The 13225-nt window shown below is 43.9% G+C and overlaps 1 protein-coding gene across 3 annotated transcripts in view; it reads left to right on the forward strand.

The window, feature by feature from the left end:
* Positions 1 to 10095: 10095 nt before the first annotated feature.
* HGD (homogentisate 1,2-dioxygenase) overlaps positions 10096 to 13225 on the forward strand; it is a 41068-nt gene continuing 37938 nt past the window's right edge. Inside the window, exons 1-2 of one of the 3 annotated variants that reach the window (XM_075905273.2) lie at positions 10096 to 10290; positions 11706 to 11800. In XM_075905273.2, coding sequence (XP_075761388.2) covers positions 11792 to 11800 — 9 coding nt within the window. In that variant the 5' untranslated portion in view covers positions 10096 to 10290; positions 11706 to 11791. Of the gene's footprint in view, positions 10291 to 11705; positions 11801 to 12889; positions 13071 to 13225 lie in introns of all 3 variants that reach the window. The other 2 variants (XM_006132905.5, XM_006132904.5) reach the window with 2 other exon arrangements.

A 13225-nucleotide genomic window follows, 5' to 3' on the forward strand; every position in this document is an offset into this window, starting at 1 on the left:
GCTAATTAGCATGTCTATAGACCGGGCTCTACCCAATGCTCAACCACATTCAGAGAGACTTCCAGTCTCCATACAGTTTACAGATTCCTAACTCCACACACAGACATTATACAGATATATGAAGAGCAGATACAGAATCAGAAGAAAGTAAGCTTTTGTTTGACCCCTCACCTGGTGCCCTTTGTACCACTTTTGGGGCGAACACCCCCCCATGAGTGCAGCAGTGACCCGGCTGCTCCCCTCATAATCCAATAACGTAACAGGCGGACTGAATTAGTGGTTTTTTTGTTTGTGATGTGTAAATAGGATCTGGAATGTTTTTGTGGTGGGGGTGTGATAGTGTATGTGTTGTGGAAGGTAGGACTATTGAGTTCTGTGCTCCATTTTTCCTTAGAAATATCAGCACCTCAAGTCCTGTCTTCCCTTCTTTTGCTGAAACGTGGCTTGTGAGTTTTCTCAGAGCTTAATTGAAGAGGCAGGTGTGTTAAATCCTTCTAACCAAGTGCTTGTCAGTTATTTAAGTGAATAAATCATAACAAAACACACACACACAAAAGTGACAGGTACAGCCAACTGCCACAAACTGGCCCGGTTTGCGTTCTGAAAAGCACTGTCTGTTAATCACAAATGCACCCCAGGTTTCTCTGCATCAGATACCCTAGCAATGGTGCTGACTCCCTGGGTGCTCCAAGGCTCAGGAAAAAATAGGGCATGTTCAATGGAACAGTACCTGGCCCATGTTCTACCCTGAGGCTACGTCTAAACTGCTCCCTCTTGTGCAAAAGCCTGTGCAAATAAAGCACGGATTAGCATATTCCCACGCTTCATTTGCATAATTAATTACAGGCCATTTTTGCACAAGAGGCTTTTGTGCAAAAAGGAGATATCCACACAGCTCCTTTTTGCGCAAAAATCCCCTCTTGTGCAAGAGCCATTCTTCCTCATTTTTTCAGGAAGAACTGCTCTTGCGCAAGAGGGTGTTTTTGCACAAAAAGGAGCTTTCTGGACAGCTCCTTTTTGCCCAAAAGCCTCTTGTGCAAATACAGCCCCTAATTAATTATGCAAATGAAGTGTGGCAATATGCTAATCTGTGCTTCCTTTGTATAGGCTTTTGTGCAAGAGGGATGCAGTGTAGACATAGTCTGAGGCCCCACCTCTGCAAGTCCTCTTCCCAGTGACACTGTCAATTCTGTGCCTCTTCCCTCAGGACCCTGCTGCTTGCTCCTCTCTGCCTCCTCTCCCTTCCCCATTCCTCTCCCTTAAGGCAGAAGGAAGCAGAAAGGAGCAAGTGGGAGCTGCTCAGAGGCAGGGATGGAGAGGGGCTTTGGGGAGAAGAGGCAGAGCAGGGCTAGGAAGAGGTGAAGTATGGGCGAGGCCTAAAGAGATGAGGCTGAGTAGGAGTGAGTTTAGTTGTGGTCTAGTTGCCTAACCAAGATTAACCTCAAATACTGATAAGGTGGGGAGACCTTAACTATGTTCTCTTTTTCCTTCTGCTGTAGTATTATTTAGTTCAGTTATACTTGCTGGCTCTGTCTAAACTTGCCAGCTGTCTACACTGGCCACTTGATTTTGTGCAAAAGCACTGACGTTCTACTGTCCGAAATCAGTGCTTCTTGCGCAAATGCTTTGATGTTCCCTTTCGGGCAAAAGCCCTTTTCCGGAAATGTTTTTGCGCAGGAGGGCCAGTGTAGAGAGCTAAAAACTGTTTTGCGCAAAAAAGCCCCGATCGCGAAAATGGTGATCGGGGCTTTCTTACACAAAACCGTATCTAGATTGGCATGGACGCTTTTCCACAAAAAATGCTTTTGCGGAAAAGCATCCGTGCCAATCTAGATGCTCTTTTCGGCAAATGCTTTTAACAGAAAAACTTTTCCGTTAAAAGCATTTGTGGAAAATCATGCCAGTCTAGATGTAGCTGCTGTGTTCCCTGGTTTTATCAATACACAAAATATAGTTCCCCATCCACTGAAACTGAGCAGGCAGATTTCCACTCTGGGCTCTGCCTTATGCCTAGATGGAAATCCTATTTGGGAAAGAGAGCAGGAAATACAAGCCTTTGTGTTTTATTACACCAGAGGTCAGACTGGGTGATGCTTCTCGCTTCATAAAAGACAGTCTAAGGAAACACCAGTGTTGATACTTCTTGTGCTCTCCTATTTCATCTTTTGACCTAAAAGGTAATAAATGTACATAGAAATGTGCTAGTTCCTTTGGGCTAAAGATTTATTAGAGAAGTCCTAATGACTCTGGGATCTGGACTAAGTTCTGGAGTTTTCCTAACAACTCGTTTGATTTAATGTCCATCAGTGGTGTAAATTCCATTTTTATTGTCTATTGTCCCATGTGAACTGAGTGGTGGTTTAATTCTGTTGGTGACAAGTAGTCACATCACATAAGCCGGCAAGCATCAGAAATTAGCTTCCTCACTAGCCGTCACACCAGAGGTTAAGGATGGGTGGGCTATGAAGACTGATTTCACCTCTTCCCTCCTTGAAGTGGGGACAGCCTAGCGTGGAAGTATGTGTTGGCAGGCTACAGCGGGGGAGCAATTTGTCCTTCTGCTATCTGACTAAAAAGAGATTTTAGTCTCCATTGCTGACCTCCAGGGACCTTTCACTAACAATGAATGATAATTAACCTCCACTGGGCCACCTGCAGGGCGACCCCAGAACAATGATGAAACAATTTTTCACAATAATCTGTCTCAATAAACTAAACATACATGTTTTTTAAAAACATCTGCTGCAAAACAAAGGGCTAAATTAAAAAAGAACAAGCGACACATTTGCATTACTATTATTGTTGTTTGTTATTGTATTGTGGTAGGGGACCCAACCAGCTCTGGCCCTGTTTTCTAGGCATTGTACAAATAAATCACACAAGGCAGTACCAGCCCCCAGAGCGCTAATAATCGAGGATTTGGCAGTATATGAATATGCAGACAAATGGTGTGGGGGAAGGGAGGTCGAGGTAACAAACAGGTGTGATTGCATAAATTAACAAATGTGGTTAGTACATTTTAGTTGGACAACAAGAGGAGAGAAGATTTATCCTTATGTAAACAAAATATGTCAGTATAAACATAATAATCCTATACATGACCCTATGATGCTTAGGATCCCTAGTCCCCATATTGCTTCTTGCGAATGTTGTGGATGTACAACATTACTGGCAGATTATCAAAGTAGTGTTCCCAAATACATTTCAAATCCTGTACTACATGATGAAATTCCCTGTGGCTCCTACTGGCATCTCTGCCTCTGACATATGCCACATCAGATTTCCAATGGGTCTTGTTGCCTACCAGTGACACAATCCATCACCATTACTCCACATGAAGTGCTAACACATTCCCAGCTAGTCTTGTTCATACTAGTGTGTTTCCCATGCCTAGTGATTTTGTTTGACTCGTGACAACATATAGCCATATGGTCCTGTGCTCCGATTCCCATTAGCTTTTGCAAGCCAAGCAGGACAGGGCTACATCAGTGTTTGGACTAGAGATCTTCAAAGAACATCTTAGTGGTACAGGCAGGGGTGGTAGGTGTTGACTCAGTAGGTGGGTCTCTATTATTATTATTAAATAATTGTGTTGCCATAAGGCCAACAGATCACAATCAGGATGAGCGTTCCATTGTTCTAGGCACTGTACAAACCATGTATAAATACATTTACTATCCTTGCACTGAAGAGTTTCTTAGATAAGTAATGCATGAAAGCTCTGGGAAGAGCAATACAAATTAACAAAACAATTATGGACAATATATTCATTAGAATATATTTGATTAATATAGATACAGTAAATGCCTACTATCTCCATCTGCTCCCAGAGCTCAGGCAGCCTCAACTAATGGGATTCTTGCAAATGATGTGGGGGGGAAAAAGCAATTTCCTTTTCCTGTTAGTTTTTTCCTTTTCACCAGGATTTCATTCATAGATTCCAAGTCTAGAAAGAACCATTGTGATGATCTAATCAGTGGTCCATTACCAAGGATACCTCAGGGGGTACTCAGAGGTCTTCTAGGGGTATGTCAACTCATCTAACTTAGTTTTACAATAGGCTATATAAAAAGCACTAGCAAAGTCAGTACGAACAGAAATTTCATAGACAATGATTTATTTAAGCTATTCTGTACTATGATGGGGTTAGAGTAGAAGGCTGTACAAAAGTAGTGAAGGGGAGAGAGATAAGCTTCAGACTGAGGGGATCTCTGTCCCCAAAATAATAGGAAGGGGCTGGTTTAGAACCAGCAGAGGGAATCAGGGTCAGTGGAACACCTGGGGATAATTGACTAGGCTAATTAGGACACCTGGAAGTAATGAAAAAAACCAGTTCAGACTGGCTATAAAAGAAGTTTTGCCTACAGTTTGGGCATGTGCACAGCTGAAAGGACAGAGGAAAGCACTACTGGGAGTAGGAGGAAAGGAGACAACAACTGAACACTAGGGCTACGTTTAGACTACATCCCTTTTTCGTAAAAGGGATGTAAATTAGACGTATTGCAATTGCTAATGAAGCGGGGATTTAAATCTCCCCCGCTTCATTAGCATAAAATTGGCTGCCACTTTTTTTCGGCACGGAGCTTTTCCGGAAAAAAGCGCCAGTCTAGACGCTGATCTTGCGGAAGATAAAGCCTTTTCTGAAAGATCCCTTATCCCCCCCCGCCCCCCGCGGATTTCCCTATTACGATCTCTGAAATTAACATGCCCCTTCCGGAAAAGGGGCCAATGTAGATGAGTCCCCTATGTGTTAAGGCGCAGGTACTGATCCGGGACATCTGTAGGGCAGCTACCTGGCCATAGGTGCATACTTTCACTACCCACTATGCAATTACTCAGCAGGCTGGAGAGGGAAGGCTGTGTTGCAATCCATTTCGTTCTAGGTTCTGACCCTCCTCTGTGGGTATAGTTTGGGAATCACTTAGGTGGAATGGACATGAGCAAGCATCGAAGAAGAAAAAAACACTTATTTACCTCGTAACTGTTGTTCTTCAAGACGTGTTGCTTATGTCCATTCCAAACCTTCCTGCCTCCCTTTTGTCAGAACGTCAGGCAAGAAGGAACTGAGGGGGTGGAGGGTCAGCAGGGGTTTGTGTGCCGATATAGTAGTGTGACTCCAGAGGGCTCACTGGCGGGCCAATGGGTACTGCTAAAGGTAAAAAGCTTCCAGAACTCATGCACACAGCACACCTAGGCAGAATGAACATAAGCAACACATCTCGAACAACAGTTACGAGGTAAGTAACTTTTTTTTTTTTAATCCTTTAATCTAGGTGTGAGGAATCTAAGGCCTGGAGACTGAATTTGGCCCTCTGCTTGCCTGGACCTGTCCCCCAGGCTTGGGGCTCCTCCCCTTCATTAGGGATCCTGTGCTGGCACTCCAGCCCCCACCACCCTGTGGAGCTGGAGCACACAAAATCTACTAGCCTGCCCCCCTCTTCCATCCCAGGCTCTGATGTGTGAGGGGAATGTAGGGAGTGTCTTTCTGCATCTCAATCAGAGGTCACATCAGTGAGGGTTGTTTTTGTTTTTGTTTTGCTTCTCACTTGCGTGCAGCCCCTTACTGATTTTTCTGTGGGTCAGAGGCCCCTGACCCAAAAAAGGTTCCCCACCCCAATCATTCTCTTGGCTCTTCTCTGAACCTTCTCTGATTTATTGGCATACGTCTTGAATCGGGACATCAGAACTGGACACAATATTCCAGCAATGTTCCCACCAGTGCCAAATATAGAACTAAAATAACCTCTCTGTTCCACTTGAGATTTTATGGTTATACTTCCAAGGATCACATTAGCCATTTCAACCACAGTATCCAAAAGAGAGCTAATGTTCAGCTGATTGCCCACCACAACCCCAAATCTTTTCTGTCATTGCTTCAGAGGATTAAGTCTCCCATCCTGTATGGGTGGCTATATTCTTTGTTCCTAGATGGCTATATTTACCTGAATTTAATTTTGTTTCAAAAATTAAAAATTCTGCAAATTTTATTTGTCAAATGTGGAGGCTCCAGCATTGTAGTGGGCAGCACAAGCCACCACCTCCATAGATGTGAGAGATACTGTGAAGCTCCCCCCACCAGCCCTCCTGGGACACAGACTTGTGTTGAGGCTGCATCCAACCCTAACACAGTGCAAGGACTGGGTCTGCTCCAGAAATGCTTGAGGGTCCTGCTCCTCCTACACCAGGTACACCAAGTGTGGGTAACCAGACTCCAAGTATGGTAGGGTCCAAGTATGAAGGGATTTATTGTGAGAGGATCCAGGTGTAGGTTGAGAGGGTTCTGTATGGTGCATTCAGGGCCGGCCTGAGCCCTTTTGGCGCCCTGGGCCCGGGCGCGCAGCGCTGGCCCCGGGCGCAGGGCATATGCGCGGGCCCACCCGTGGAGCGTGGGTCCGCCCCCCCAGAGTGCATGGGCCCGCCCTCCGGGGCGCACAGTGCATGTGCTGCCCAGCCTGGCCTGGCCAGCCCTTCTGGCATGAGGGGAAGGGTGCTGCTGGCCAGTGCCATGGGGATGCGGGCGGGCCGGCGCTGCGGGAGCCAGGCGCACAGCTCCTGATGGCAGCTGTAAGGGACGTCACACGCCCCTTACAGCTGCCATCAGGCGCCCCATATCGGTTGGCACCCTGGGCAGCTGTCCGGCTCGCCCATGCCTCCGTCCAGCCCTGGGTGCATTATGGATGCGGGGGGTGGATCTGGATGCATAGGGATATGTTGTGGGGTTTTGAGTGCAATGGTAATGGAACTTTTTTGGAGGGGTGAAGGTGGTTGGGGCTCAGCAGGGGAGAGGCTGGGCAATGGGGCTCTTTTGGGGGGGGTCTGACTATATATGGGGGTGATGCTCAGCAGGGGGTCGGACAGATGGGGAAGCAATTCCCTGTAAAGGGATCCTTACTCCTGCAGCTGAGGTGTGATGGGTGCAGGAAGCGGGTATGGAGGGAGGAGAGTTTGCAGAGCTTCCTACAGCTTGGGGAGAAAGCTGGGGGTAGTTCTGAGTTAGCCTTGGATGCTGTGCAGGGGACGAGGAAATTCTGTGTTCCCCAGCCCACCTGGGCCTAGAACTGAACCTGGCGCAAGATAGAAGCCACCAACTGAGTCTTCCCTAGTTTATTCTCATACCCCAGTGATTTACCTCTCTGCCAGTGTAACCCACACATGTAGTGTGGTTACTGAGCAATGCAAGTGGCACCTAGACCACAGCAACAGTTAAGATCTAGGGACCTCTACAGCATGGTCTAGGAGCCAGCTGGCTTTTAGCTCAGAGGGTAGAGGTTCCTATACTGTATTCTACTTCAGAAGTCCCAGGCTCAAATCGGCCCCGTGGCAGTTACACCAGCTTTCCTGGGCACCCAAAACATACTGCTGGAGAAGGTCTCATGACTACTCTTATTTCATTTTTCTGCAGGAAATCCAATAATTCTGCCAGGGACATAAATTCTGAGTATGCACAGTGGTACAGAATTCCCCCAGGATTATTAAATGCATATTGCTTGCTTGCATCCTATATACCAAGTGGTCCTGATTGTTCTGTATCAGTGACTTATGCTCTTCATTATTTACCACTCCCTTAACTCTGATGTCATCTGCAAATTTGATCAGGGATGGTTTTATATTTTCTTCCAGATCATCAATCAAAATGTTAATGACATAAGACCAAGAGCCAATCTCTCTGGTATCCTATTAGAAATTCACCTGCTCAATGATGAATCACTGTTTACAATTACTTTTTGAGATCTATCAGTTAACAAACTTTTAACCCATTTAGTGTATCACATTTGTTTTTTAGCATTCTAGTTTTTTAATCAAAATATCATGCATCCCCAAGTCAAATACCTTACAGAAGTAATTACATTAACATAATTACCTTTGTTAACCAAACTTATAGTCTCATAAAGAAAATACAAAGTTAGTTTGAAAGGATCCATTTTCCATAATCCCAAATTGATTTGCATTAAGTATTTACCCTCCTTTAATTATTTACTAATGAGATCAGTTGTATTAGCCACTCTTATTTTGCTTGGGACTGATGTGATATCAGTCCTTTAATTACCTGGGTCATCCCATTTACTTGTTTTAAATATTGGCACAACATTAGCTTCTTCCAGTCTTCTGGAATTTCCTGAATGTTCCAAGACTTATTGAAAATCAACATTTACAATCCTGAGAGTTTCTCAGACTTCTTCTGAAACTCTTGGGTGCAAGGAGTCTGGAACTACTGATTAAAACATCTAATTGTGGTACCTGCTGTTTAGAATTCTCCTAAGAAGCTAATAGAATGGAAAAAGTGTAATTTTGTGATATGACTACCTCATCTGTTCTTTCCCAATACAAAACAGAAATATTTATAGAATGCATCTGCCTTTTCTTCACTGCTCTCTTGATAATTCTATCATTTATATAGAATTCTGGATCAATATGGAAACAATGAGCTAATATTATTCTTCACTGCTGATGATGTTCTTCGTCTGTACAGTGCAGAAAAGTATAGACAGTCCCTGCTTTCAAGAACTTACAGTCAAGAATAAGCATAAACAACAAAAAGGCCTGTGGCACCTTATAGACTAACAGATTTATTAGAGCATAAGTTTTCGTGGTCAAAGACCCACTTTGTCAGATACATCTGACGAAGTGGGTCTTTGCCCACGAAAGTTTATGCTCCACTAAATCTGTCAGTCTATAAGGTGCCACAGGACTTCTCGTTGTTTATGTAGATTCAGATTAACATGGCTGCCCCTCTGATACCAGTCAAGAATGGTGATTCTAGATTATCTCCCTAGCAAGGCATGTGTGAAAAGCTGCTGACTTTCAGATAAAATTGAAGCTAAGGGGTGAAATCTTACCTCTATATAAGTCAGTGGAAAACTCCCATCATCTTCGTTGTGTTAGGATTTCATTCAAGGTCTTAACCACTTCAGGTTGGACCTCCCTAGTACAGCACCCTTGGGATCTGACTGGTTCCAGATGAGGGATTTTGCCAGAGCAGGGGAGGTTATTTCTGGCCCCTCTGCTGCTGGCCCCACCCTCTGCCCTGCTCCCCCAGGTATCCCAGTTGGGTTATGCACCTGGCAATCTGTCCCTTTTTTCCCCACCCAGTTTATCTGAACCATGTGGCTCCACCTCCCACAGCCCAGCTGAGCCTCATGCTTGGCTTTCCGGTTCTTCCTCCTCCTCCCAGCAGCTTCCTGGCTCCTGGGCAGCCCAGCTGGGCTACACACCAGGCTCCTGCCCCTCCTCCACATATCCCTTCATTGCGCTGGGCTTCCGGGCCCCCCACCCCCTGCAGCACTCCAGGACTCTGATCCTGGAACACCTGTGGTCTTGCTGGACCACAAATATTGCCAGACCAGAGAGTTCTGGTTTATAGAGGTCGGGAAAGCAGGCAACCCTAGTCCCTGCCCAAATTCCAACTAGCGCAAATACACTCTGCCTCACAGAATTCCTCCTCTAGCACTCCATGCTAGAACTGGTCAAAAAATAAAATAACGTTAAATTTTTTTAAACGCTCTCCTGTTAAAAAAAATAAAAATCAACATTGAGATAATTTTGGCCAGCTTCTATAGCAGAAAAGCAGGAAACATGTTTCATGAACATTCTGTTGAAAAGTTTACCAAAAAATGTCAACATTTCAAAATGCAGAAAGTTCTGGCCAACACTAATGAGTACAGTATGGAATCCTTCTTCACTTCTGTCTCTACCCTGCAGTGTGGCATTGCTGCGCACTGATTAACAACTGCCACCTTCCACACCTGAGATGGGGAAGTGATTCCTTTCAAATCCCACATGTTGTGAACTCTGTGGATGCAAATTGCTAGAATTATTGTTAATAAAAGATTCTTATGAATCCATTGCAGAAAGGTCTTTTTCTTGTTCCTGAAATGCCTTATTGATTTTAAAGTGTACACTTTTCTTTCCTTGTACTTAAAGAGAGAGAAAGAATAGCTATTAAACAGCTATTAAGAGAAAGGAAAACTTGTGGAAAAGTGTTCTTTCCCCTCTCCTCTTTTTATCTTCCTCAGATCAGTCCCTGGATTGGTTCAAAGAAGAAAGCTCTGTGATTGATTAAACCCAGGCTAAGTTGAGTAAATAGCTGGAAAAGTCTTTTGGACTTTCTCACTTGCAGAGCATTTAGTTTGCAATCAGCCTGGCTTTCTCCCTGCAGCCGCTCCAACAAGAAAATCAGCAAGAAGAGTTTGTTTTCAGGAGCCCACAACAGAGCATTTTAGCCAAACATCTCATTCGTTTTTGTATTTGCCCAAGCAAGACAGCAAAGTGAGGAAAATGGCAGAATTGAAGGTAAGTGATACCAAAGAGAGAGAGAGAAATATGTCGTCATCCCACCACCACCACCACCTTGTTAGCAGTTCCATAGCACTTTAAAGCCCAAAAGAGAGGGGAAAGGAAATGTCTAGAATGTGTCTGCAGTCAGGTGCCTAATGTATGAGATGGAGCCCGGTAACTGGGAAGGTTTGGACAGTTAGGATGACCTAACGGGAAAGTTGTCTAAAGCCAAAGTCCATGTGTGAGTTATGCATGGCTCTCTTGACAGAGATACCAAGTATTAGTTAGATTTAAAGTCTCTCATTTAAAAAAAAAAACCTTTCAAGGTTACAAAATCTCCCTCTCTTGGATGATGGAATTTGTTGTGTTTTACTTTGGGGGTATTGTAAATCTCATTTACGCAGAATGTCCCAGTTTGCGAGTCTTTCCATGTGGACTTTTGTCATTCCCCCTCCCTAGCACACCTCTTGCTGCTGATCTGGCTGGCAGGGGTGTTCCCCAACCATCCAATGATATTTGTCTTGCAATATCTTACCAGCTGTTGCAATCCTCTAAATTAACTCCAAAGCAACTGAGGACAAGTGGTCATTCTCCTGGCTATAGAAATTCTTTACATCATAGAAAAGTAGTTAGAGCAGAGGATTTTTAGGACTCCTAGGCTATGTCTAGATGGCAGAGTTTTTCCGGGATACCAGAGGTATCCCGGAAAAGCGCTGTCCCGTCCAGGGAATGCATCCGCTTTTTCAGAACAGTTTCTGAAAAAGTGGATGCATTCTTTCGGCATCCTTGTAGTCCTCTCGGTGAGAGGAATAAGGGATGTTCTGGAAGAGAAGGTTTTTCTGAAATTTGGCCCCAGGTAGATGGACCACATTTCGGAAAAGCCTCTTCTGAAAAAAAAGGCGGAGAAAGATATGCAAATTGCAGTTTTCAATTTGCATATCTCTTTCTAATAAAACTCTGCAGTCTACGACATAGCCCTAGATGCTAAATCTGACTTTAATACTGACTTTCTAGGTTATCTTAGTCAAGTCACTTCACTTCTCAGTATCTATATATATAAAATGGGGAGAATGATACTGACTTCTCTCACAGGAGGACTGCAAGCTTTAGGAAAGATAATCAGCCTGTTTGGAGATACAGATCTTTGAGACAATATCAGCTTTTACCTTCAACAGTGAAGTTCCTGAGCCATCTCACCCCTTCCATGAAAAACTTGTTCTTCACAGAAGGAGCTGTTGCTGTGTCAAAGATCCTCCTTCTTTCAGGAGAAAACACAATTTTTCCAAAACTTGGAAATCCATACTCCAAAATATCACAATATGTATCTGTTAAGGGTGGTCTACACATACCAAATAATTAAATTATCTAACAGCGCATCTTTTGCCCAGAGATTTGTACTTCACAAATAACACAGCCACTTTTCATTGCAGAATGAACCACTATAACCTTAATTCTGCCTACCTGGGCAAGGGGAAATTTGGAGTAAGGGGAGGGCTGGAAGTCCAGCATCAGCACCATGGTGGAGGTACGGTTATTGACAGTGGCATATGGAGGCAGTGCCCTAGTGAAATGTGTATCTCTGGGTGGAAGAGTAGAAGCTATTTCCTGTTACATGCCTTATTTATTCATTTCCTTGCTTTTGTGGTTTTGCATTAGGTATTATATGTAGACCAAACTTAACTGATGCACAAAGTAACATTTTTGTGTCTGAATAAATTATTTTTCAGTTATTACCCAGCAGTAGTTGAAAAATGTATTATTCACATTGCTTGGAGTGAGGCATTAATTATATTTCAGTCTATGTATTCAGACTTCAGAAGCATTTCTCCAGGCCTGCTGTCTAATCTCTCCAGAAAAAGGTTATGGTTTATAGGTCAGTGCCTGGCTCCCAAAGAGAGAACTCTGCTTTGCATCCCATTCATACAAATCCATGGATGTTGTTTAATTTTTTATGTTGCACTGGGCTTTTCTCTCCCCCATTTTACTGAAAAATGTCAAAACAAAAATTAAATGTAATAAAATATAGTCTTAAGATCATATTTATATAGAATGCTTTAAGATTATGAGAGAAACGCATATATACTAGACATCTTAAACTTTTCTTTTCACAGAAAAACCTTCCCACACTAACTCACCCCCACAATCCACTGGGATGTTAGAAATAGTGGCAAGAATCATGAAAACAGACCAGGAAGGAGTGCCTCCCAGGGGAGATAGCCTGTAATAATTATCTTGCCTTGCCTCACATCTAAGAACTTGGTAAAGGGTAGATTTCAAACAAATTTCAGTGTTTTTTTTTTCCTTGCTAACTTTTCTGCCCTCTGAAGACATTGCTAAATGTGTCCCAGTCCTGTAACAGTATATGCAAGCACATCTTTACCCCTGTATGGAATCCCACTGATATCCGGCGCTCCAGTCTCCTGGATCAAACAGGATGGTCAATACAGCCTGTGCAAAGCAGATCAATAGACATAATATTAATTAAAAGTTCAAGCCAGGGAATCCACTACAGTTCATCTCTGTGTTATTTGTCTAAACTCAGATGTAAATTCAGTGTTGGTGAAAGGTGCTAGAGTAACAGCCCCAGCGAGTGAAGCCCTCTCTTTATCCACAGAGCTGATACAGCCTGGGCAGTGGCAGGGAAGTTTCCCATATGGTGCCCTGACTGCGACTGTTGGGGTGTGTGTCCTGAGCAAATGAAGGTGTGATTGTAGTACAGGAGCTTTACTCTAGCTAGCACCTGTAACAATTGGAAAGCTATGGTGATATGAACCTGGGACAAGCTAGCAACCCACGTAAGTACCCAGGGTTCCTGGTGGGCTTGTACTGGGATGGCTAGCCCATGTCTTCACTACTGTTGTTACCTGTGCTAGCTACATTAAAGGTAGCCTGGGTGTGCCTCCCCACAGTAGGGTTATATCTTAATTTGTGCTATCAATGTACCGTTGGT

This window comes from Pelodiscus sinensis, chromosome 1 (genome assembly GCF_052426305.1).
Source record: "Pelodiscus sinensis isolate ZL-2025 chromosome 1, ASM5242630v1, whole genome shotgun sequence".
Classification (NCBI taxonomy): Eukaryota; Metazoa; Chordata; order Testudines; family Trionychidae; genus Pelodiscus; species Pelodiscus sinensis.